This window comes from Vulpes vulpes, chromosome 3, assembly GCF_048418805.1.
Source record: "Vulpes vulpes isolate BD-2025 chromosome 3, VulVul3, whole genome shotgun sequence".
Classification (NCBI taxonomy): Eukaryota; Metazoa; Chordata; class Mammalia; order Carnivora; family Canidae; genus Vulpes; species Vulpes vulpes.
The window spans coordinates 144,483,699-144,511,418 of NC_132782.1; the positions used below are offsets into that span (position 1 = coordinate 144,483,699).

The 27,720-nt window shown below is 35.5% G+C and overlaps 1 protein-coding gene across 1 annotated transcript in view; it reads left to right on the top strand.

Moving 5' to 3' along the window:
- The window catches only part of PIGK (phosphatidylinositol glycan anchor biosynthesis class K), a 110,336-nt gene that overhangs the window by 67,558 nt on the left and 15,058 nt on the right, over positions 1–27,720 (top strand). The window contains exon 10 of the mRNA XM_026004729.2: positions 5,501–5,585. Coding sequence (XP_025860514.1) covers positions 5,501–5,585 — 85 coding nt within the window. The remainder of the gene's footprint in view (positions 1–5,500; positions 5,586–27,720) is intronic.

Here is a 27,720-nt window from a genome sequence, read left to right on the forward strand (position 1 = left end):
TAGTATCAAAATAAAATGGCTAGAATAATACACATAAAATTGTAGTTGTATGTACCTAATAGAGTGCCTATTGCAGGGTAAGTGCTCAATAATTTTGACAGGTTTTCCTCTGACCACCTCCACCACTACTATTTTATAATTGCTTTTGACTCTACAAAGGTAATTTCTTATATATACAAGCTAGCTGATTTTGTGAACTTTTGGTAAGCCTGCCTACAACTACTAGACAGGAGGTTACTCCTGAAGTCCCTCAGTGAAAGTCAGAGCTTGGTTTTCAGAAATTTTGCTAGAACCACTTGACTGAGTTTGCACAGGAGGTATTCTTTCTAACGGGCGTGTGCATTTTTATACTGTACTGCAAGCTGACAGAAAGTGAGGTGCATTTCAGCCACTGGGCCATAAGTTAATATAACTTCATTCTCTTGGGAGTTAACTCTCTGTTTTGTATCTCACATTATATCTCTTTCCCCTGGTTCATCTTCTTCCCTGTGCTATTTCAAAGTAAGTAGTAGTCAAGGTTCTGTTTTAATATCTTCTTTCACAAGTTTTTAGTTTGGTAATTATAAGAATGATGATGCTGCAAGTTTGGAGGGGATCTCATTTCAAGGAAAATGATGCATTAGACTGTCACCTCGTATAACCAGTATTCACAAAAATAAATTGTAGTGACTCTTGGGACCTTTCTGGAGTTGTAATAGCACTTTGTGTTTGTCGAGTACGTTTGAGCTTTTCTCCCTTAGAGTGTCTTTAAACTCTCAGGAATGTCGTAAGGCCCAGGTTTGTCATGTGTATCTTGTACATCAATATGTGTTGTCAATTACATGAATGCTTGAGCATTTTGAAAAATACAATTTATGAGTAGAAATTTTTCCATCTTTTTTTAAAAAACAAGATTGTATTAAGAAATTAATTTGCGGGATGTCTGAGTGGCTCAGTTGGTTAAGTGTCTACCTTCGGCTCAGGTCATGATCCCAGGGCCCTGATATTAAGTTCCTCATTGGGCTCCCTGCTCAGCAGTGAGTCTGTTTTTCCCTCTCCATCCCTGCTGTTCGTGCTTGCGCTCTCTTTCTCACCCTCTAAGATAAATAAAATCTTTTAAAAAAAGAAATTGATTTAGTTTTTCTATATACTTCAGTTTCAAGTAATGACTTTGAGTTATCATGTTCAAGAGGCTACACAAACTTTGGCTAGCTTCCTATTTTTGATACATTTTGAGAATTTCTTCTTAGTTTTTTTTTTTTTTTTTTTTTGGATTACCCAAGGTGATGTGTCTTGAATTATTTATTGATCCTTCTTAATTTAAAAAAAATTATTTATTTATTTGAGAGACAGAGCATGCACAAGCAAGAAGAGAGGGAGAAGCAGTCTTCCCACTGAGCAGGAAGCCAGATGGCTCAATCCCAGAACCTTGGATCATGACCTAAGGCCAAAGGCAGATGCTTTAACCTACTGAGCCATCCAGACACCCCTTGATCGTCTTAATTTTTAGTTTGTACTTGACATAGCACAGTTGTCTCTGCTTTCTTCTTTGTTCTTGGCTGTATTTCTAGTGTTTGAAAAGGTGCCTTGGTGTTCTGCTCACAGTAAACTTTGTCATTTTATGCACAAATAATCTAATCTCAATATGGTGATAAAGAATTAAAATCAGAGATGGTCTCGTATTAGGACACAGTAAGTAACTTTACAGTGCTATTTCAGGAGTGCTTGGATGGCACAGAAAGATTTTTCTGTGGCAACAGTGACAGAATAAAAGAACTCAAGAGATGAGGGTTGTAAAGACTTCATAGGTGTTGGAATTTTACCAGCAGTATTTTATTTAGTATGCAGATGATTTGCATAGTATTTCAATTTGAGAAGGTAGCATCACTATATTGGACCCAAAACCCTTTTATAATATAAACAAATTTCATTTACTATGGTTTTCTTTTTTTTTTTTTTTTTAAACATTTTTTTAAATCTTTATTTATTTATGATAGTCACAGAGAGAGAGAAAGAGGCAGAGACATAGGCAGAGGGAGAAGCAGGCTCCATGCACCGGGAGCCCGATGTGGGATTCGATCCCGGGTCTCCAGGATCCCGCCCTGGGCCAAAGGCAGGCGCCAAACCGCTGCGCCACCCAGGGATCCCTACTATGGTTTTCTACAAAAGCACAGTTTAAAAAAAATAGTTAAGTTAAAAAAAGGAATATACAGCTTTTTCCATGCAGAAATTATTTCCTTGTTATTTAGTTAAATTTTAGTGAAGGATCTTGGAAAAAGATAATAGATATTATAGATACTATCTATAAATAACATCTTTTAGGAGGGACTCAAAATATTAAATAAAATAAATATTAGGATGGCTTTAAGAAAGACAACCTTACCCTTTTGCAAGAGAAAATTTCCCAGTTTCCTTAGGATGGCAGCCATATAAATTAACATTTGTAGTTTTCTTACTTTCTGAATTAGACTAATGGCATGAACTACTTGATCAACAGCCTGATTTGGGAGATGAGGCTTAGAAAGTGGGGAAAGCACTCATTCTTCAAGAATGGAAGATACCTTACAAGAAGTGGGGGGGGAGGTGTCCTTTGGAGGCTTGGTGGTGAAAGGAAAGAAAGAAGCAGCCGAAGATTAGAGTCCAAAGGAAATAAGATAAAATTTTTAAAAAGATCAATTCTGTTTGCACCACCTGTACCACAAAAAGTACCATTTATTAGTCTATACTTCACCATTGCCACAGAGGAGGGTGCTCTTGAACTGAGAATCCTTAATAAAGCCAAATTATCTCTCTTCTCCTCATCACAGGGTAACTTGCTATTGCTGATTCTGGAGCAACCCAATACAAATAATCTTTAATGTAAAAAGAAGCCAGGATCTGCATAAAGTTGCTGCTATAAGAAAACAAAATTAAAAAACACCTTCTTCACACACACACACACACACACACAGAGGGGGAGAGGGAGGGAGGGAGGGAGAGAGAGAGAGAGAGAGAGAGAGAAGAGAGAGAATGAAAGGAAAAATAAAAAGAGAAAGGCCACAAAAAAAGAAACATGCAATACAACACTCGATTATGAATAACCTGTATTAAACAAGCAATTGCATTATGAAGGATGCTATGAATCAGAGTTCCAAAACTCAACAATTGAAATGGACAAACAAAAAGATGTATGAAACAGGAGCTGATTGAAGTCTGGAAGGAAATTGACAGAAAAAGACAAAAATCATTTCAGAAATGAAAACTAAATTACAAGGTACCCAAGGGAAGATAGATATTACCAAAAGTTCAATAAGACACATAAAGAATAGAAATGAAAAAGTCAAGAAAATGAAACTGAAATAAGAGAGCTGAAAGGATCAGAGAAAGAGTGATGGAGAAAATCCAATATATTTAGTTCAAGAACTCAAACTAGAAAAACAAATGGAAAATGGACAGATATAATGTTTAAAATAAAACTTTTCTGAAATAAAAGGAGATCTTCATCTCCATATTGAAAGGAGTCCTGTTTGCCTGGGAGAATTAATCTAGAACAACTAACTTACCTATATATATCTGAGTATTAGAAGTTAAAAGGATATATCTGAGTATTAGAAGTTAAAAGGATAAAGAGACCACCCAAGCCTCTTAACATAAAACATAACATAAAAGCCAAACATAAAAATAAGTATAAAATTTAAAATATATTAAAAATGAAAATAATTAAATGGAAAGGAAGTCAGCTTTGATACTTCTAGCAACATATAAAGTAAGAATGACTGACATTTTTAAGAAATTCAAAATGAGAAATAATTGTAATTGATTGTGAAAACACTGAATAAGTAAAAAACTTCTAAGTCCATAGTGATAAGTCATACAAAGATTACTTGTGAATTGTACTTTGAGTGACTTTTAAAAAATGTCCTGCAGTTATTAAAGTTTTCATACCTACCCTTGGTTGATACATGCTAAACTGTTAAGATGTCAACTGTTGTGATATCTGCAACTTACTTTCAAGTGTTTCAGAAAAAAATAAAACAACAACAAAAAGAAACTATAGAGATGTGTCTGGAATTTTCATACTAACTATTTGACACTTTTAAAAAGTCACTCAAGGGGTGCCTGCCTGGGTGGCTTAGTTGGTTAAGCATCCATCCACCTCTTTGTTTCAGCTCAGGTCTTGATCTCAGGGTTGTGAGATGGAGCTCCGCTTCACGCTTCACACTGGGTATAGAGCCTACTTTAAAAAACCATCTGTTCTCCCCACATTTGTCCTTGGCAACCATAATTCTGCTTTCTGTCCCTATAAAGCAATGTTTTGAGATGATTTTTTTTCATCATGAGTGAATCTTCAAAATTCCCCCAAATTAATTAATTTTATACTAATTCTGCAAGACCTACACAAGCTTTTACCTAGTTAAGAGGCTGTTTAAGCTCTTAAATAGGCAAAATTGTGTCCTTGTTTATCTGCCTTTTTCTCGAGAGAGATTCCACATTTCTCATCAAATTTCTTAACCGCAGCCCTAAAGACTCAGACCAGTCTGGTTTGATTATTTTTCAAGACAAATCAAGGTTTCAATTTTTTAAATTTAATTTTTGTTGGTAGGTTGCTGTGTAGTTTACAGAAAAAATGGGTAAAGGAGGCTTAAATATGTTTAGGTCTTACTGTTTTGAAATATAATGATTTCTTATTTCAAATAGGGTCAATAATTTTTAAAAAACATTATTTCTAATTCTCATTTGGGGAGATTTTATTTTTATTCTTTTGTCTACTATTTTATACTCTACTAAGTCTGTATTATGTCAACTCTGCATCTCGTTAATGTAGATATTAAAATATTTTTTATATAAAATAGCCTCTCAGTTACTGTTGTCTTCATTTTATTCATATATTCATTTAGCAAACATTTATTGAGTATTATATAGTAAACATTGCATATACAAGAAAGAATAAGACATGGTTTTTGTCTTGAGGGAGGTGAAAAATATATCTAGACAGGTCTAAATAATTATATTTGAAAGAAGAGTGAATAAAGAAGGAATTGGTGGTTGGTCCAAACAGGAAACAGAATGGGGAGCATCAGAGAGGCACAGAGCTGCAAGGCACACTGGCAGGTGGCCAGTAGTTGGATGTGGCTGAAACAGTAGACTGATACCCAGAGAAGAAGTTGCTAGAGATGGAGGTTGAATGTGGTTGGAGCCAGGTTTTGAAGACCTTTAAATACTATGTTGAAAAGTACACCCTATAAACAGGGAATTCTTAAATATTTTTAAGTCTCAGAGTGAAAGGCAGAATCTGAGAATATCAGATGATATTAGCCAATCTTGTTACGTCGTAATTAAATGCATTCTGAATGTACTTATAGCTGTGTCATTTAAAATGATCACTAGGTCGTTTTCCATAGATTTTACTAAATACTGATTATTTCAGAAACATTAAATATAGATTTTTAATAGTTTTAATGTTTGGCATATTTAAATATTGGCCATATTTTAAAATAGCATTGACCTTAGCTGTGTGTTTTTTCAATCCTTTTTTTTTCAGCTATAAGAAAGACCGGATGGATGAGGAACTAATGGAACCTCTGAAATATGCTGAACAACTTCCTGTAGCTCAGATAATACACCAGGTTTGCTTTCCATTTTATTCTTTTGAAAGAAACAAGATATTTAATCTTTGAGAAGTAATTGCCTTTGTAAGGTTTTTCAAAATCAATGTGGTATAGCTGAAAGGCATTCCAAGCCATCTATCCATATTTAGACTCCACCTATTACTGCTGGAAGTCTCATTCAAAGCACAATATTAAAAGGCTACTTGCTGTGTATAGTAGAATTCTTACTTATATAAAATACAGGGTAAAATCAGAATTATCTTTTGTTCATTACTTAACAACAAGACGTAATTTCAGAAAACTTTGATTTGAACCACTGTAGCACTTGTTAGTGACAAGGAAAAGAGCTGAGAAATTGTCATTTGGTATAATTTTTTTGATTAGCTAAAATAAGAAAATAATCTTTCCTTACTTCCTTCATCCTACTCCATTATCAGCCCTTATAAAGTGTAATTCTAAATGTCATGTGGGCAGGGTTTTTTTTTTTTCATTTCCAATTATAATGATTCTATCATCCCTTCTGCATAACTGTAGTATTAGAGAAGACAGGAAGACAGTGTGGTAGGTATTTCAACTAAGATTTTATAGTGTGGTTTTGAAGAATATAAAGTCTGGCTCTGCCCTGGCCAGAATCTGAGAATTTTAAATGGTCTGCTGTTAAAGAGTCATGGTCTTCAGAACTACTAGATTTTTTCAAAATCTGTAGATTATAGAAAATATTAAAAGCCCTTAAATATCAAAATATGTCAGAATCTTAGTGACTGTTAATTATTATTATGAGTCTTTCCTTACGTCTTTGTCAACCAAAAGAATTTTCGTTTCGCTAATTTGGTTAGAAGAAGTTCTGGTTTGAGAGCTTATTAAAAGAAACAGGCTTTTTAAATTTAAAATGTTGGCTATCTGGATCTTTTCATTGACATTAAAATCTAATATGAAATCCTATGAGAAATTATATATATATTATATATATTTATATATATATTATATATATATATTTCATTCATTCATTCATTCATTCAACCAGAAATTTCCTGCTTTGGGAAGCCTATCTGTGTTTGGTAACCAGGTTCGGTCTGTATGTCAGGAATTCCCTGGTGTTGTCAGAGCTTAAATGACCTAACAGCCTGCAAATGTCACATTTAAAATTCTGTCTTCATGCCTGGCTCTCAGCATAAATGAATTAAACAGCAGAGCTGGCAGCAAGTCAATATGTTCTTAACAGTAAGAGTGAGCAACGAAACAGTTTGTGGTTTGTTCAGAATAGGTAAATAGAATCTGCCCGGAGCAGTTCACCTGGAATAAAATCTGAAACAGGAAACAAGAATTAACCTTTAGGATGGTTGACCAGATGAAATGTCAGTCATATTTTTATAGCATGAAGGAACCAGTAAACTACGCTTTATGGAACAGCCGCGTTTCACTATTATACACTCTATGAATTCACAGATGAAAACTTTTGACCCGGGAAAAAGTTTATTTTGATATCTTTGGCAGCATAAGAAGCTGTATTGATTTTAACACTGAATTATAACATTATAACGAAAATTGTATAGTACCTGAAGTTACAAAAATCCCAATTTTTAAGAAATTTGCAGGGTGCAGATGTATTTTCTTTTATTTTTCTTGAATAAAATTAATTCTGTTCTCAAGAGGTAATCAGGAAAGGGCATTTTTAAACCAGGCTTATTTATTCTTCTTGTTATTTCCTTTTACTGACAGTTCTACAACTTTGGGACTGTTACTATTACCTGTCCAAGTGGTCGTTAAGAAATATAGGAGTTATGTTGCTAGGAGGTCACTTATAAGTGAATTACTTGAACAGTTTTTTCCTCTAAGAAAATAGTAATACATGTGATAATTAGGCTCAGCCAATCTCTCAAAAGCTTTTTAATCTGTAATATCCAAATTATAGCATAATTGTCATATATATGTAACCTCCACCTGTTACTGTTTCTATACTATACTAAAATAACCATTTTCCCATAGAAAATAGTTGATACAGTATATATGACTTTTTAGAAGCCGTAATTCAGTAGAACAAATATATTTTTTCTATATTTTCTTAAAATTGGATTGATTTTCTCATCAACCAACCTCTTTCCTTTCCTCTTGACTAATGATAGAAAGTTTAATCTAGGCACTTACACTCTAGATTTTTTCCCCTCTTCTACTCCTTCTTGGGATGATGGAATCACAGTTTAGGTAATAGGGGTGGTTGATATGGCTTCACTGGGAGATTCAAAGTATACCTATTGAGATATACTGTTATATTGTGTTGTTTGGGATCAGCATCAGTCTTTTCTAGTAATCACTGAGATGGTTAGTGTCCACAGCACACCTGTAATACTTAATATACAACCTCTGCACATGGCTAGAGCACTAGCAATGTTAGAGGAAGAAATCAGGGTTGACAGTGGCAAAGACCAGCTCTTTATTTGTTGTCATTCCTTATCTATCTTTTTTTTATCCCTCTTGCTGTCTTTCTCACTTTCCTTTCTTACTCCTTTCCCCTATATTTCCTTCTGTTTGAGTCCTGTAAGCTAGAATTATATAAACTCTTCCCAGATGTTGGTGAATTTTGTTAGTATTTTCATTGGAAAGTGCATTTATTTATTTATTTTAAGATTTGATTTATTTATTCATGAGAGACAAAGAGATAGGGGCAGAGACAGAGGCAGAGGGAGAAGCAGACTCCATGCAGGGTGCCCGATATGGGATTTGATCCCAGGACTGCGGGATCACTACCCTAGTGGAAAGCAGATAGATACTCAACCGCTGAGCCACCCAGGGATCCCTGGAAAAGTACATTTAAATGCAGTATCTGTTACATAGTGGATACTGGACAAGTATGATGACTATTGATTGTTGAACTTAAGGATCTTTAACATGCTAAAAAAAACTAAGAGAGTTAAAGGATCTCCAAAGATCATCCAGAGATAGCTGACAACTATTCATGATTTTCACGTTCCTTTCATAGCCAATAATGGTAGTATTAATTAAACATTTTTGAGTACATATGCAAGTTGTAGCATTCATTATATTAACAATTTAGGCAATCTAGTGTCCTACAACAAAATTTAAAAAGTACAAATCATAGGAAAGTGTAAATTGGAATTACTGATATAAGGAACTTTACTATATAGGAAACTACAACTATCTTTTTAAGGATTTATGAAGTTTTTTAGGACTTAAAATATTATGAAGAAATAGAAAAACACATACAAAGAAAGTAGTTTGGTTAACTTTGTATGCTTATATTGGTAATTTCTCTTTAAAGGTGATTATTTGGGGAAGAAATTAAGTTGATTTATTTGGGGCACCTGGATGGCTCAGTCAGTTAAGCATCTGCCTTTGGCTCAGGTTGTGATCCCAGGGTCATGAGATAGAGCCCTATGTCCCTCTCCCTTTACCCCTGCCCTTGCGCTAAATATACAGAAAGAAATAATAAAATAAAATATCTAAGCCTGTATATTTAGATATACAAAATGACAGTAATAGAAAAATGTAGGTAAGTCTCATGTACAGAATACACAGATCATCTTGTTACCCTAGAAACCTCAGAATGTATATGGATTATACAAATGATAAAGGTCACATCACAGACCAACCAGTGGCAAAATAAAGAACTATTTAATAAATGATGCAAGGACAATTGATTATTTTTTGGGAGGACTAGATTCTTGCTTTATTACACATGGAAAAAGTAAATTCTAATTGGATTATTTATCAATACAAAAAAATTGAAAACATCAAAATAATGAGAAAGTATGTTGGTAAATATTTGTAAGTAAGGACTTTCTAAGCATGGAAAACTGAAGGAAAATTGACATATTTGACTTAGTAAAATGTAAAAGTTAACACTATCACAATGAAAAGGCAAATATCAAGGTGGAAAAATTTTTCCTCACAGAATTAACATCTTTAAATATCACTTTAATAAAGTAATAATGAAAAAATCAAACCCTCTGATACAAAAGAAGCAAAGAGCTTATACAGACATGCTTCAGAAGTTTATTTCAACTTCAAAATAGCTAGTATACTGATGAAAACATGTTAATATTTAATATTCATCAATACTCTAAGAATTCTTCATTTCAACCATAAAGTACCACTTTTAAAAAAATCCCTTAGGTCAGCAAAGATGTGAAGATTAGTAATACTCAGTAATGACAAAACATACACACTACTGTAGAGGAGTGTACATTAGCACAGATCAAGGACAATATGGTAATTTGTACCAAAATTTGTAAATATGTTTATGACTTATGTTTAAATCACATGGTCAGTTGAATACACATGATTTATTCTTCTTCCTGAAAAACTCTACTAAAGTGATAGTAAAGACATAAAAATATATAAACTCCAAAAGACAAAATGTGAGAGGAGAGAATAACAGACAAGAGGCAGTAAAAATTGAAAGAAGAAATGTAGTTAGTTGAACAAATGGTGACCAACTTAGCAGAGTGGAAAAGCTGAGCCCTAACTTCCATCATGGGGAAGACCTGTAAGAGCAAGCCAGTTTGTCCTGTAGAACCCTGGAAAGGCAGGCACCAGGTTGTGTGCAAAGAGGAACTCCCAGTGTCCTCTTCCTATTTAGTTCTCAGAACACTGAGAACTCATTGCCATTAAAATTTCATATGCCATCAGATTGAAGGTTGGAGAATTCCTTCCTGAATATACTAGCCTAATAGAAAAATAATGTACATTTTAACTTCATAGGACCCTAAGTCCTTCATACTCAAGTCGTGCTGGTTTATCCCCCTGGTAGTCTCAGTGGTTGATAGGTGCTGCTAATGCATGATTGCTGTTTTATTTTTTAACTCTGAATATACAACTAAGAATTACCAGACTGTTGAAGAATTTCCTTATTTTGAACAGAAGAAAAAAACTTTTTTTAAAGATTTATTTATTTATTCATGATAGACACTGAGAGAGAGAGAGAGGTAGAGACATAGGCAGAGGGAGGAGCAGGCTCCTCACAGGGAGTCTGATGCGGGACTCGATCCTGCATCCTGGGATCAGACCTGAACCGAAGGCAGGCGCCCAACCGCTGAGCCACCCAGGCATCCCGAACAGAAGAAAATTTAATAACACTACCAGCACCTTAAAAGGAAATGAGAAGATATTTTATTTATGAAATAGGATACTATATAGAAAAGGAATATTCCAAAAACAAGGAAGAGCTCTTGGAAATTAAAAGTATGAGAGTAAAAATAATTTCAGTTGAAAGTTTTGAGGGCAAAATTGAAGAACTCTCTCGAAAGGTAGGACCACAAGACAATAAGGAAAATTGGAGGAAGGGTAAGAAAATTGGAGAAACAACTGTTGATAGTTCTGTATAAGTCTCTCATATTTCTTTACATCTTGTGAGCAGAGACACTGATAGGCTTTTGTTCTGGATTATGTTGTCAATGTTTGTATAGTGAACAGACTTGGGAAACAGAGATAGTGACTCCTTTAGGAACAAAGGGCAGATTTGTTTGCTCTGCAGTATGATAAAGATAAAGGTAAAGATGGGACAGATTTGTTGCAGCTTCTTTTTTTTTTTAAGATTTTATTTATTTATTCATGAGAGACACACAGAGAGAGGCAGAGACATATAGGTAGAGGGAGCCCAATGTGGGACTCGATCCCAGGACCCTGGGATCACGTCCTGAGCCAAAGACAGACACTCAATCACTGAGCCACCCAGGGGTCCCTGTTGCAGCTTCTTATACAAAAAATTTAAGATTTCCTCATCTGAGGATTTCCTGATTTGTTGCATAAACTTACTAATTACACAGCATCTGCCTAGGCCTGCCACTGCATTGTCCCTGTGGGACTTGGGATGCAAGGAGAACTGGCACAAACATGAAGAATTTCATGCTGCCATGACCAATAAAGTTCCTTGTCTCTGACCCAGGAGTTCTATGTCTTCTGCCATTAAATTGCTCCAGGCCTACCTGTTGCCCTGGAAGCAGGGTAAAATTTAACACCCTTTACAATTTTACAATAACTACTGAAGCCCCACATCTGAGTAATCCAAGTACTAAAAAAAGAGGACAGAAAAAATGGAGAGGAGGATATATTAAAGAAATAATATAAGAAAACTTTTCCAGAACTCAGTGGCTTACTAAGTGATGAGTACTATGAAACAAATAGATCTCATATCAAGGAACATCATTTTGAAATTTTAAAACAGTAAAAAGTAAAAAGGAGACTCTAAAAATTTCCAGAATGGGAGGGGGGGGAAAGGCTACCATCAAAAGAACAGGAATCAGAGCATCATTACACTTCTTGATAGTAACACTGAAGTGAGAAAGCAGTGGAGTAATGTCTTTGAATTATGTGAGAAAATATTTCCAATTTAAGATTCTATTCACTGCTAAATTATACTTCAAATATGTAGAAGAGGTATTCAGAGTTAGAAAAATATTTTTTCATCCCTTCTCAAGAAGTTACTGAGTGACTTATTGAATGAATGGATGAATAAACCAAAAAACCTGAAAACATACCATCTAGGATACAAGAGACTGACTCATCAATGTGAGATGCTAGTGAAACTCCCAGATTGATGGTGAAGGAAGTTTCAGGTGACAGCCATATAGAACAGAAGCTGTAGTCTTTAAATACAGACTCTTCAATCATATGTAAGTAAAACTTGCGGGGGTTGGGGGGAAGCTGGGGAAGGGGAGAGTATGAACTGAAACAGGATGATGGAGTGCTCCAAGATGATTGTCTGTGGGACCAGTAGAGTGATGACAAATTATCTGATGTGTTTAGCCATACTAAGAAGGTTTAATATTATCTTAAGAGTAGATTTAGTAATAGCTACACAGAAAATTAAGCCAACAGGGAGTTGAAGTAAATATTAACTTCAGGAAAAAAAAGTCGTGTAAAAAAAGATAGAGAATCAGAGTGTATTTTGTGGCTCAACTCAAACAATAGTTACATAGTTACAAAATGAAACAATTGACTGTTTTATCAGAAATTTTAATGTAAATATATGTGGAAGATAGGAAGAGGAGAACTGGTAAGGAGAGGGGATGAATAAGGAGCATGATGATATCAAGAAACAAACTTATTTGGCATAGGAAATTAGTAGTTACAGTGTCTAAGATTGCAAAACAAGTCAAATAATGGTATAAGAATATTATCTAGAAAAGTTGGAGGTAAATATCAGAAGAAACAGGTAACTCTGAGATGGTTAACTGAGGCAGGAGAATTGGCGATGAAGTAGTAAAAGAACTATTAGTTTTTGTTATGAAGCTCTAGTTAGCTTCTAGAACAATGTTCAGGCAATACTTCACTAAATACAAAATTTACTAAGAATAAAACTTAAATGAAAAACAATAAAGACAAGTCAATGAAGCCTTATGTTATTTCTTTGAAAAGATAAAATTCATAGTACATTTAGCTAGCCTGAGTAAGAAAATAGAAGTTCCAAAATCAAGAATTAAAGAGGGAGGATCACTACAATCCCTTTAGAAATCAAAAGGATTATAAGTAAATTTTATGAAGACCCTTATCCCAACAAATTAGATGATTTAGGTGAAATGGACAAATTCCTAGAAAAATACAAATATTAAAAATGACTTGAAACAGAAAAGCTGGGCAGCCCCGGTGGCTCAGCGGTTTGGCGCCACCTTCGGCTCACGGTGTGATCCTGGAGACCTGGGATTGAGTCCCACATCGGGCTGCCTGCATGGAGCCTGCTTCTCCCTCTGCCTGTGTCTCTGCCTCTCTCTCTGTCTCTGTGTCTCTCATGAATGAATAAATTAAAAAAAAGAAACAGAAAAGCTAAATAGACCTTTTTCAAGTCAAGCAATAAGTTTGTAAATTAAAATCTTACCACAAAGAAAAGTCTAGACAGTGATGGCATCAATGGTGAATTCTATCAAACATTTAAGTAAAAAATAATACACCATCTCAGACAAGTGAAGAGGAGGGAATGCTTCCCAACTCATTTGGTGAGGCCAGTATACCCTGATATCAAAGACATCATAAGAGAAGAAAACCAGGGATCAATATCCCTCATGAGCATACACACAAAACTATAACAAAGTATTAGCACAGGAATAAGAGACCACTTGTGTCAGGTCAAACAGCTAGTCTGCGGTAAAGCCAAGAGTTGAACATGGTCAGTTTGCACCAGAGCTTGTATTGTACTCTTACACACTGATACATTGTGCTGTGAAGACAACAAAGATATGGTGTGAATTTAGTAAATACTGACTGAATGTAAACCTCCAATGAGTCTGTCTGTTTTTGGTCCTGATGATTATTGTCCCCATGTAGGAAATTAAATTTATCTTACTATCTCAGCCTATTTCTGATAAGCATATATATGCATGACTTAAACACTTTGATTAGAAACCTTTCAGTAGATGCTTTCCTGGAATTTAAGATGTAGGAGAAATCTAATTCTGGGACTCAATAGCATGAAACAATTTTATTTTCTTCATTAATTCCAGACCCTCCACTAAGGCAAAAGCTCTGTGTAAACAAAGGTACAAGCCATGTATGCTTTAAAAAACTTCAATTTACTCAAATGTTTTGTGTCAGTGAATACTTTGCCTTAATAGAGATGTATTATCCACTACCCCCCGACTATGTTCTTTTTTATTTTTTTTAAGATTTTTATTTATTTATGACAGACACAGAGAGAGAGAGGCATAGACACAGGCAGAGGGAGAAGCAGGCTCCATGCAGGGAGCCCGATGTGGGACTCGATCCCACTTCTCCAGGATCACACCCCAGGCTGAAGGCGGCGCTAAACCGCTGGGCCACTGGGGCTGCCCCCGACTATGTTCTTATTCATATTCCAACCTTTCTCTGAATCCCCCAATTTCAATTATAAGGCTCCTTAGAATCCTTTAATATTTTTAAAGATTAGTTGGGCAGCCCCAGTGACCCAGCGGTTATATATATATAACCGGTTAATATCTATTAAATATATATATATATATATTAAAGATTAGTGGATTGCAAGGTCTCTATTTTTTAATGCATCTCTGCACAGTGTACATGATGATGATGCAGTTTAACCCTACTATTCTCTTTCATTCACACAAGCTGCTCAAAAAATTACCATAGAACTCTGTATCCATTAAGGATTAAGTTTACTACAGAGAGGTATTGGAGAGTGGCCTATCAGGCCCCGGTTTAAAACATAGAAAGTTATTGTGCAAATGTTTCATCTGTGCTTTTTTTTTTTTTTAAGATTTTATTTATTTATTAGAGACACAGAGCGAGAGAGAGAGAGAGAGAGAGAGGGAGAGGGAGAGGGAGAGGGAGGGAGGCAGAGATACAGGCAGAGGGAGAAGCAGACTCCATGCAGGGAGCCCGACGTGGGACTTGATCCTAGGACTCCAGGATCACGCCCTGGGCTGAAGGCGGCGCTAAACCACTAAGCCACTGGCGCTACCCTCATCTGTGCTTTCTTAATTCCTTTTTAGTCCTAGATAAAAATGTTTCCAGTATAACCAGTTTATATAGTGTCCTGGTATTATATCCATTGGTTTTCTTTGGGAGTACTCTTGGCATGTGAGTGGAACAGTTCTTTCACTGTGCAAGACTGGCCTGGGCATCACAGAATATTTGGCATTCCTGGTGCCATTAGTGCTTCTCAGTCATTTGATACCAAACAATGCTCTCACCTTTTCTGAACTCCTCCCCTTGTTGAGGGCAAGACTTCAGGTTGAGGACGACTATTGGTAATTATTTGCAATAATGCCCATAGAACCTTTTATTTGTCTAATCTAGTCTCTTAATCCTCTAATTATGATATTTAAAGATAAATATAATTAGGATCTCTGCTCACTTGTCTAAATTCTGAGATACTGTCTTAGACTCTGCAATTCTAGCTTCTGTCACTATATGAAATGGATTTGTATCATTTTTCATTCTTCTGTCCTTGTTTATGATTACTCTTCTTCATCTTGTTTTACTGTAGCTATTTCAGCATTTTAAGGTTTCTCTATTCCAATAATACCTACCTCATTAAAGCTAAACTTTACTAAAGTTTGACTGAAATGTCTATCAAGTGGAAAATCTGACACCATTTTAGAAATGTGCCTATTGAATTATCGATATCTGGAAACTCATCAAAAGGTTGCTGAATCCATATCACTCTCTCTGCCTAGGGACTGACTAAGATTGCTTTCAAATCTTATAGAGCTTTCCCTAATGATTGCAAATTTAAAGCGGAAGCCTAATGGAAAATAATATACTGTTCATTTATTTTCATTCAAATTATAAGGCAAGTAATAAAAATTAAACTACTTGAAGGTCATGTGCTGTTCTTTTAATATCAACTGGGATATGATTTTAAATTTATATAAATTAACCTCTGCTTTCATATTATAACTTATGACAGTCACTTCCAGAATGTCACTTTTCAAGGGAGAAATGAAATGGTAAAGCTGTTTGAAAATAGTGATCAATATTTCAATACTGGTATTTCATCAACTTTATATAAGTTTGAAAAATTTGGTGCATCTATAAATTTGTCATCATAGTTTTTGATATATTAAATTTCTGTATTAGAAATGAAAAATGTGAGGGGCTCCTGGTTGACTCCGTTGGAGGAGCATGCAACTCTTGATCTCTGGATTGTGAGTTCAAGTCCCATACTGGGTGTAGAGGTTACTTAAATAAATAAATATTTTTTTAAAAAAGAAAAATGTGAGCCTCACTAGTCATTAAGTATTCCAAAATAATAATAATAAAAAATACCCGTTTTCACTGAATTTGTAAAAGTTTTTTAAAATAAGAATAGTCGATTAGTGAAGAGACAGTGTGATGGGTGATGAGCATGCTCATAAATTGCTGATGGGATTGTTAAATTAATACAGCCCTTCTCAAAAGTAGTTTGTTAGTGTGTAATTCTAAATAGTAATTCTACCTCTAGGATTTTATTCCAGAAGAAGGAATTAGGTTAGGACAGAAAGATTTATGTTTAAAACTGTTAACGTTTGTTATAGCATTTCTTAGGAAATAACATAATGTAATAGAGTGAACTGGAATTGAATCCAAGTTTCACCATTTAGTAACTGCCCAGTTTCTGGCAAGTCTCTGTCTTTTGTTGAAAGAGAGAGAGTGTGTGTGCACGCACATGCGAGTAAGCGGGGAGGGGCAGAGAGAAAGGAAGAGAGAGAATCTTAAGCAGGCTTCATGTTCAGCATTGACCCTAGTGCAGGCTGAAATCTGAGCTGAAATCAAGAGTTGGACACTTAACCATCTGAGCCACGCAGGCACTCCTTGGGCAAATCTTTTTTTTTTTTTTTTAAAGATAGATAGATAGATAGATTGATTGATTGATTATTTATGAGAGAGAGAGGCAGAGACACAGGAGGAGGGAGAAGCAGGCTCCATGCCGGGAGCCTGACGTGGGACTCGATCCCGGGACTCCAGGCTCGGGCCCTCGGCCAAAGGCAGGCGCCAAACTGCTGAGCCACCCAGGGATCCCCTGGGCAAGTCTTTTAATAATTCTTTTGCAGATCATCCTTTGGAAATATGAAAATGATGACAGTGACAACAATAATGTCTTGACAGTGTCTTGGTGATAGCAAGACAGCAGACCACTTCATCTGAATAAAATGCTGCTGAATATACCTAGTTAGGTCCTGTTCAATTTCTCATACCATATGTTACAAATATTTGCTGTAGTCTTTATGCCTCTACTTCACTTTTATCCCTTTTAATGTTCAGCTTATGACTTAGTCTTCTACGTCTGGAGAAAAATGAGGTAATTAGACAAACACACTGTCAGTATACCTTTCCTGTACCTTCAGACTCATTTGTGTCTTCATGAGTCTTTATCTTTTCTGTTCATCTTCAAAGGAAGAAGTGTATGAGTTGTGTTAGATACCTTGCTTACACAGTCAGGAACCTTGTTCTATCAGTTGTCTCTCTTGTCTTTATACTCTCCACTGTTGACTTAGGTGTCTTTAAGTCCTTAAAACGGTCTTCTTCAGTTCTGCTTTCCCTTCAAGCTTTACCTTTTTCTCTTTTCTCTCTTTTGATATTTTAAAAATAAACTAGCTCTCAACAGCAGAAAAACAATCGATCCCATTAAAAAATAAACAAAGGACTTCAGTAGACATTCCTCCAAAGAAGGTATACAGATGGCCAATATGCACATGAAAAGGTGCTCAGCATCATTAATCAGAGGGAAAATGCAAATCAGAACTGCAATTAGTTACCTCTTCATGCCCATTAGGATGGCTGTTATGAAATAAAATAAAGTACAGAAAATAACAAGTGTTAGGATGTGGAGAAATTGGAACCCCTATGCACTGCTAGTGGAAATGTAAAATGGTGCAACCACCAGGGAACATAGTATGATGGTTCCTCAAAAAATTTTAATGGAATTATCATATGAACCAGCAATTCTACTTCTGAGTCCATAACCAAAAGAATTAAAAGCAGGAAATAAACAGATGTTTGTACCCCAAGATTTAAAGCAGCATTACTCATAATAGCCAAAAGGTTGGAACACCCCAAATGTTCATCAGTGAATAAACAGATAAACAAAATGTGGCATATACTATAATGGAATATTATTTAATGTTAAAAAGGAAGTAAATTCTGACACATGCTTGAACTTTGAAAGTGTTATGCTAAGTAGAATAAACCAGACACAAAACTACAAATGTTGTATGATTCCATTTATATGAAGTACCTAGAATAGATTCAGATAAAGAAAATAGAATGGTGGTTGCCAGGAGCTGAGGGAGGAAGGATGGGGGAGTTCTTGTTTAATGAGTAGAGAGTTTCATTTTGAGAAGATGAAAAGTTCTGGAGAGGGATGGCGGTGATGGTTGTACAACAGTGTGAATATTCTTACTGCCACTGAAGTGTACACCTAAAAATGGATAAATTGGCAAATTTTATGTTATGTTTAGTTCACCACAATAAAAAAAATGAACATTTCCTCATTCCTGTTTCTTTTCAGTTTATTCAAGCTTGTACTTTAGCAGCTGCACTGTAACTATTCTTGCAAAGTTTACTACAATTCCTTAATTTTCACATCATCTTAATCTTTCACTTCTTTGTGGTATTTGCTTCTGTTAATTAATCTCTCTGAAACCTTTTTTCTTTCCTCCTAAACCATCACTGTATACTGGTTTTCCTCCATTGTCTGATCACATCTTTTGAAAATCTTTTCAGATCTCTTCCTAGACCTACCTCTAGGATTCTGTTCCTTTTACAAATTCCTACTGGACATATGCTCCCTACTGTTTGATCTACCCTACTGGCTTTTACATAGCCTTTATATGCCAGTGATCCCCCACATATCCTTATCTCCTTTTTGAGTTGCAGAATAATATTCTATTATTTGTATGATAGCTCCACCTAGATCTTCAACACATTGTCTAACAGAATTCACCCCTTTCCTAAAGGGTTCTTCTATTATGTTTAGTATCTCAGTGCCATGTATTCTCAGTAATGTTGCTTCAGAATCTTGGGCTTTTTTTTTCTCTGTCTCTCCTCCTCCTTTGCTCCCTTCCTCTCCCCATCCTCTCTTTCTCTCCATTTATCTCTTGTCCCTCTCACAGTATTCATATACATTAGTTTTTAATTCCTACTTATTCTGTCCCTTAAATGTCTCTTAAATTTATCTGCTTCTTTTCATATTTGTTGTTCATCTGCAAGTAGGTACACAGCGTATTTTATGGTTAATCATAATTATCATCAGAAAATAATTAGTACCATTACAAAATTTATCACTCCCATTTCATGCATGAGTGAACTGAGGGATAGAGTAGTTTTAAGTAATTTGCCTAAGGTCTTCCATCGTATAAGTGATAGAGCCAGAATTTGAACATAGGTCTGACTTCAAAACCCATCCCCTTAACTACTGTGCTGTAGTACCTCCTATGAACATTGCAAAGTTCTTGCAAAGGAACTTTATCCCCAGGAAATGTGATGAATGAGGTGTCAACAGATGTAATGTATGTCACAGTTGGTTGCAACCATATTTTGGAAGACATAAATATCAACAGTTAGTTCAATATTTAGTACATGAATATCCACTTATTTAGAAACTGTCCTAAAGAGAATTAGTCACTTTCTTTACAGTTCTATTCCTCATTTCTGTCTCCAGCCCCGTTGTCCACCCCTTGTCTCCTCAGTGAGACCTTGAAACAAGGTAGAAATCGAAAAGGATATGCGTGCAAGAAGTGGTTGGAGAAGGTGCTAAAGGTTAGCTTGACTAATTTAAAATTTACCTGTCATTGACTCTCTTGAATCAAGAAAAGTCTCTCCTATGTGGCCACCCAATCTGAGGGTCCATGTTTAGTTCTGATAGTTCAGCAACATTAAGAATTTGATAGCCTTCTGTGACCTGTCCTGATCATCTAGTAACCATTTATAACATTTTTAAAAACACCTTTTGTGGTCTCCATAAAACTGATGATAAGGATGTTTGTAATATTAATTCATTCACTGTTAGCCTGTACTAATGCTTCATCACTTCCCCACCCCTAAGGAAGGCCTAACATATCATCGTTTGTGCAAACTATAAGAAAAATGAGTGCCACGGAGCCCAGATCTGTAACTTTTACGTAACCTTGAGAACTTGAGAATTTCCTATATATGACTAAAATAAACAATCAGTGATTAAAAACAAGTACACATTTCTTTTATAAGTCAAAGTAATTTTAGAGTTTGTCACATTTATATTTTTAATTTGTTTAAAAATTTATTTATGATAGTCACACAGAGAGAGAGAGGCAGAGACACAGGCAGAGGAGAGGCAGAGACACAGGCAGAGGGAGAAGCAGGCTCCATGCACCGGGAGCCCGACATGGGATTAGATCCCGGGTCTCCAGGATCGCGCCCTGGGCCAAAGGCAGGCGCCAAACCGCTGCGCCACCCAGGGATCCCGAGTTTGTCACATTTAGAAAGCGAATATCCCTAATGAATATTAGACATTTGACCTTCTGTATTGCTTTAAGTATTAAGAATTTGATAATAGTTAACTTTACTCCCTTTGCAGTACAGCTTTATCATCTTCATTACTAAGACAAAAGGCTTTCAGAAAACTTTTTGGTGTTTCTTCATAGAAAATACAAAATTTTAATTCTTCTTTTAAAATATTTTGTTAAAATATATTTTATAATGAATTTTCATCTTATTAAGATGCCATGATATAATTGTAATGGTGGTTCTGCAGTCAAATGCTCTACCCCTGAGCTATACCCCCAGTAATGGTGGTTCTGGATGGAGTTTTTGTCTTTTAAAATTCATTGTAATTTTGTAAATATGCCAAATAAAAGAATATTTTCATTTTCTATATTCCATTATATCAAAATGTATCACATAGCTCCTGATATCCTCTTAGATTTTTCTGTTTGTCTTAAAGATTAAATGTAGACCATAATATTTGGGGCATAAAGTGTGCTTTGGTGGAGGATTGTGGGTGAATGAATAATACTGGCTTTCTGGGGATTGAGGCAAGCAGTACTAGAAGAGAGGAGATGTACCCTTTTTAAGCTCCAGGAAATGGAAAAGTAATGTGCTTCTTGGCTAGTTGCCTAGCTATATATTTGTACCAAATTTTAAGATAGAGAATCTGTACAAGGAAGAAAAAGTCTATTATACAGTGAAGCAAGTAGAACCAGATCACTCATACCCAGTGCATCCTATGCTTCTGATAGAAAGGTTTTAATTTAGGGTGTAATAGGTAAGTTAACATTTTAATTTTTAAAAAAGTAAGGGAAATACATCGTTGCTTGTATCAGTTGCTGTCATTGTTATATGCCTATCCTAATGAACTTGACGGCAGTTAAACCCAGAGATCCACTGAATCAGAAATAACATGGACTAAAAAGAAAATGAAACCCAAGACGATCTCTTCCCAAATAGATCCAGAAACTGGCTGTTTGGATATAGACGTGCTGAGATACAGTACCCTTCAGCTCATGCTACATACTTGGTGGTCGTTAGATACTGACTAGCAACGGATCAAAATATTTTAAGTAGGAGTTACTTAATCTGTCATCCAAATTGACCTGAAATCACCTTGATGTGCTTCCCGATAGTTTAGATTATCATTCTTTAAACTTTAAAACTGATATATACAGGTCAGAAAAGTCATTTTTTATATTAGAGGAATCAATATATTTAGTTGCAGGCTTTTAACATACGGGATTAACTTTCATTTCATTGTACCAGTCATACCTGGTGGGTAATTCATGTAGTATATTTCAATTATAATTTCTGATAACTTTTAGATAAGCATAGATTTCTTTTTTTTTTTTAAGATTTTATTTATTCATGAGAGATACAGAGAGAGAGAGAGAGAGAGAGAGGCAGAGACACAGGCCGAGGGAGAAGCAGGCTCCATGCAGGGAGCCTGATGTGGGACTCGATCCCGGGTCTCCAGGATCAAACCCTGGGCCAAAGGCAGGCACTAAACCGCTGAGCCCCCCGGGTTGCCCATAAGCATAGATTTCTTTCAAAGATTGTTTTTACTTTGGTCTACATTCAGATGTATTTATCAATACCTGATCAAGATATTTAATTGTTTGATTTTGCTTGTGTATCTTTTTTATTTGCCAGTTCTGTCTCCAGGGTTATTAATACCTTGTAAAAACAGTAATACCATGTTACCTACCTAATTTTGATTAAGAGATATCTAGTTTAAAATGTGCCAATACGGGATGCCAGGGTGGCTTAGTGGTTGAGTGTCTGCCTTTAGCTCAGGGCATGATCCCAGGTCCGAGGATCGAGTCCCACATCAGGCTCCCTGCATGGAGCCTGCTTCTCCCTCTGCCTGTGTCTCTGCCCCCACCCCCTTTGTCTCTCATGAATGAATGAATAAATAAATAAATAAATAAACCTTTAAGAAAAAAGAATGTACCAATAGACAAACATCTTAATCTTGTGTAATAAGCATGTTTACATTTAGGTAGTTTACTAAATCTATAACATTGTTAGAGAGAGATCTAATCATTCTAAATGGATATGTTAGGTGCTAATTAAGATTTTTTTATTCTGGTAAGTAGATCTTTACTATACCTAAAATTGTTAAAGTCTGTGACAGAGTAGATTTAACTGACATGTTAACAACTGATTTTAAGAGTTTTCATACATCTTATTTTACTTCTTTCTTTCCTTGGCACATCTCAGTTGGCTGTTTCTTCCAAAAATAAATTAGTAATTGTAATAGACTATAAACCTTAGCCTGCTGTTTTCAACTAGTATAGAAGGGAAAGGGCTGTTTGAGAGTATGGTCATTGATTAAACCATATACAGGGCCTTTCCATGGGCAAGATCATTACTAGTAGAGTATGGGAAAAACAATTCTAAGATTTGTTTTTGTTGTGCAAATACGTTAAACAATTTTATAGTGACCACCATGACTAAAAGTGACTACTTTTGTTAAAGTACTTTTTCAAACTTTATATCATTTATTTTAAAAGAAGTTTAACTTATAATCTTTTTAGGTACAAGTAAATGGTATTGCAAAAACATTAACTGAAATTAATTTTTGTCTCTGAAGAGTGACTTCACTTAAGCACAGAGGAGGCTTCCTGATTTGTTCTTTAGACTGTATATTTCAAAGGAGAAGATACCAATCCTCACACTTAAAAGCATTTTGATGATCCTCTTGGGAGACTCACAGAAGTTATAAAAATTCTGCCTAAAACCAAAGAGTTGGAATTTAAGTGTTTCTTAAACATAAAATAATGTCAGAATACCTGATTTCCCAGTACTTTCATAGAATCACATTACCTCAATGTTAGAAGATCTAGACTTTTAAAAATCCATCCAATTCTTGAATCTCTTAGATGACATCCCTCCAAAAGATTGTCAAGTAAAGGACAGATTCAGACAACTCTAAAAGAAAATCACTATACAGTTAGGGAAGGAAAATCTTTCTTGTACTCTTAAGTTTTGTGGCTGGGCCTGAGAATTGAATAGAAATAAGACAGATAAACAGGAGAAAAACATACAGATTCTTACTTAGGATTTTTATGTGCACGTGAGGGTCTTCATAAAGAAAATGAATACCCAAAGAGCAATTGGGACTAGGAGCTTTATATTTTAATAAAGAAATGAAGCTTTTGTGGAGAAGTGATAAGACAAAGGGGCTTGAAATAGGGGCAGTACATTGAGGGAAAATGAGTAGGAAATTTAGGAGGGAAACTATTGTAAGATAAGGGCTATTTTAGTAGGTTAGTTTGTACAGATTGATTTTAGTGTTGACTGCCAGTATCCAGTGATAAAAATGTCTTCCTGGAACAAAGAAAGCACCTTTTTCATGGGAAAATTTTTGATGTGCTTTTAGGTAGAAAAGTGGAGATTAGAGAGCCCTTTCCTGCATCTGCTGTTTCTCAGGTGCCTTCAGTTCAAAATAATCAGTATGCCAAAGTGGCCGATTTTGAGGTGGCATGCTCTGAATCCATTAACAACCATTCTCTAAAGCATGGGTTGGCGACCCACAGATAAAATCTGGCCTGCCACTTGTTTTTGTAAATAAAGTTTTATTGGAACATACCTAAATCCATTTGCTAACTATCGTCTACAGTTAATTTTGTACTACGAAGCAGAGTTGAGTACTTGCAACAGATCCTATGGCTGGAAAAGCCTGAAATATTTACTATCTGGCCTTTTGCAGAGAAAGGAAGAAAGACCCCGCCTCCAAAATGTTTTCCTCATCTGTAAAACAGGGTAATGATATTATCTATCTTAAAGGCTGTGCTTGTAACATTCTTAAACTAATGTATGGCGTATGATAAACATTTAAAACGTGTTAGGCTTTATTACCTGCAATTTCTACTCCACTCAAGGGTTCTTCCCTTAGCATGCTTAGTGGTACAGATCCCTTTTGTTTTACACTCTGACTGAAAAATCCCTTTCTTCGTTCTAGACTGAGGCTTTCCTCCTTTGCACATCCATTAGGAACGTGGAAATCTGTGTAGACTTTATAGAAACACATGCCTTTTTGACTCTCTGGCTTAAAACTAGATAAGATGGTAGTTTGTATCTTTTGAGGCATAGCACTGTCAAATTTATTGCCATAAAGTTATTTTTATATCCTCTTACTGTCTTTTGAATGTCTGCATAATCAATAACCATGTACCCTCTTTGATTCTTCTCTCTTTTTTTCTTTTAATCAGTTTTGCCAGAAGTTTTATCAATTTTACTGAACTTTCAAAGAAGCACTTTTTGGTTATTGATATTTTTCTGTATTTTTTTTTGTTTCACTCTTATTGAATTCCATTTTTTTCTTTTTTTCTGCTTACTAAGGGTTTCATTTGCTCTTTTTCCAGTTTCTTTGGGCAGAATCTTAGATTACTGATTTTAGAAATTTCTTTTTAATATGAACATATAAAGCTATACATATCTCTGTAGGCATATTTTATGTGCCTTGTACACATTTTGAAATGTATTTTCATTTTCATTCAGCTCAAAATAGTTTCTAATTTCCCTTGTGATTTCTTTTTGGGTTATTTAGAAATGTATTTAATTTTCAAGTATTTTGGGATTTTTCTGAATATCTTTTCTGTTAATGATTTTTTTTTTAAGATTTTATTTATTTATTCATGAGAGACAGAGAGAGAGAGAGAGAGGCAGAGACACAGGCAGAAAGAGAAGCAGGCTCCATGCAGGGAGCCCGATGTGGGACTCGATCCTGGGACTCCAGGATCATGTCCTAGGCCCAAGGCAGGCACTAAACCGCTGAGCCACCCAGGGATCCCCTGTTAATGATTTCTAATTTAAGTTTACTGTGTAGAATACTTTGTATGATTTAAATTCTTTAAAATTTATTTAAACTTCTGTTATAGATCAGGATTTGGTTTGCATGGTAAATGTTCCATGTGTACTTGTAAAGAATTTGTGTTCTGTTGTTACTGGATAGAGTGAAATAATATCAACTATATCAGACTGGGTGATAACATTCAAGTTTTCTGTATTCTCACTGATTTTTTAAACTTACGAATTCTGGGGCACCTCGGTGGCTCCGTTGGTTTAGCATCTGATTCTTGAATTCACCTCAGGTCATGATCTCGGGGCTGTGAGATGGAGCACCAGGTCAGACTCTGTGCTGGGTGTGGAGCCTGCTTAGGAATCTCTGTCTCTTTCTCCTTCTCCGCCCCTCCCCCCCATACATTCATATACATAACTACTTATTAATTCTGAGATTGTGCTGTAATGTATAATTATAATTTTTCCTTTTCTGTCAGTTTTGCTTTGTGTATTTGATGTTCTGTTGAAGTACATACACATTTAGAATTCATCTGTCTTTTTGATGAATCAGTCTATTTATCAGTATGAGAAAGTCCTTTTTATCCCTGTAATATCCCTTGTTCTAAAGTCTACTCTGGGGACACCTGGGTGGCTCAGCGGTTGAGCATCTGCCTTCGGCTCAGGGCATGATCCTGGAGACCCGGGATTGAGTCCCACATCAGCCTCCCTGCATGGAGCCTGCTTCTTCCTCTGCCTGTGTCTCTGCCTCTCTCTTGCTCTGTGTGTGTCTCTCATGAATAAATAAAAAAAAACTTTAAAAAATAAAAAATAACAATGAAGTAAAAAAAAAAAAACCAATAAAGTCTATTCTGTTCTAACATCAATATAGCCTGCCCAACTTTCTTTTCCATGATATGTCTTTTTCCATTTGTTTACTTTTAATCTATCTGTGTCTTAAATTTAAAGTAAGTTTCTGGGATCCCTGGGTGGCGCAGTGGTTTGGCGCCTGCCTTTGGCCCAGGGCGCGATCCTGGAGACCCGGGATCGAATCCTATGTTGGGCTCCCGGTGCATGGAGCCTGCTTCTCCCTCTGCCTGTGTCTCTGCCTCTCTCTCTCTCTTTCTCTGTGTGACTATCATAAATAAATAAATAAATAAATAAATAAATAAATAAATAAATAAATAAGTAAGTAAGTAAGTAAGTAAGTAAGTAAGTTTCTTTTAGGCAAAATATCTTTGAGTTTTATATTTTTAGTCAACCTACGATCTCTTCCTTTTAATTGGAGTGTTAAGATCCTTCCACTTAATGTAATTATCAGTACTTAAATTGTGTTTAAATCTGGTTGGATTTAAATCTACCATATTGCTGTTGGTTCTCTTTGCTCCATCTGTTTTTAGTTCCTTTTCCCTGCTCTTCCTGCCTTCTCTTGGATTGAGTATTTCATATGATCCCATTTCAAACCACTTTTGGTTTGTCAGTGAATCTGCTTTGTTGCTATTGTTGCCCTAAGATTTATAATATATACATCTTTATTAGTTTCTTCAAGTAATATCACACTATTTCATGTACAACATAAGAACTTTATAATGATATATTCTTAATCCCTCCCTTCCATCCTTTGTGCCACTGTTGTTGTATGTTTTGATTCTATATATGTTATGATCCTGATAATACATTAATACCATTATTGCTTTAAACAATTATCTTTTTTAAAAACAATTATCTTTTGAAAAAAAACATGAAAATGAGAAAAAATTTTATATTCACCTTTTTACCAGTTCTGTCCCTCCTCATTCCCTTGTGTAAGTGTGCATTTTGTCTGATACAATTTTCCTTCTGCCTGAGGAATTTCTCTTAACATTCCTCCTTGTCCAAATCCATGACAGGCATACCTTTTATGGTATTCGGTATATACTACTATAGAGTATAGGCCTGTTGAATTCTCAAAGCCTTTGTTTTACTGAATAATGCTTTATTTCACCTTCATCTTTGAAAGATATTTTTTTTCACTGGTACATTTTCCTTGGAATTCTAGGTTAACAGCTCTTTTCTCTTAGCACTTTAAGATGTCTTTCTACTGTCTCCTGGCCTCCTTCAATCATTTCTTTGTTCCTCTGTACCTTTTTCTTAAAAGGCCAGGTAGTAAATATTTTAGGCTTTGGGTCATCTAGCCCTTATTGCAACTGCTCAGGTTTGGCATAGTACAAAAGCAGCAATAGATAACTGAAAGCGAATGAGTGTGGTTGTATTCCAGTAAAACTTTATTTATAAATCACATGGCTGGCCCATGGGCTGTGGTTTGCTGAACCTTGCTCTCTAAAAACAAATCTCCTTTTATCTGACTGCTTTTAAAGATGTTCTCTTTATCATTGTTTTTTGGCATTTTGATTATGATGGTCCTTTGCGTGGTTTTCTCTGTGTTTCTTATGCTTGGTGTTGAGCTTTGTGGGTTTGGTGGTTTATAGTTTTT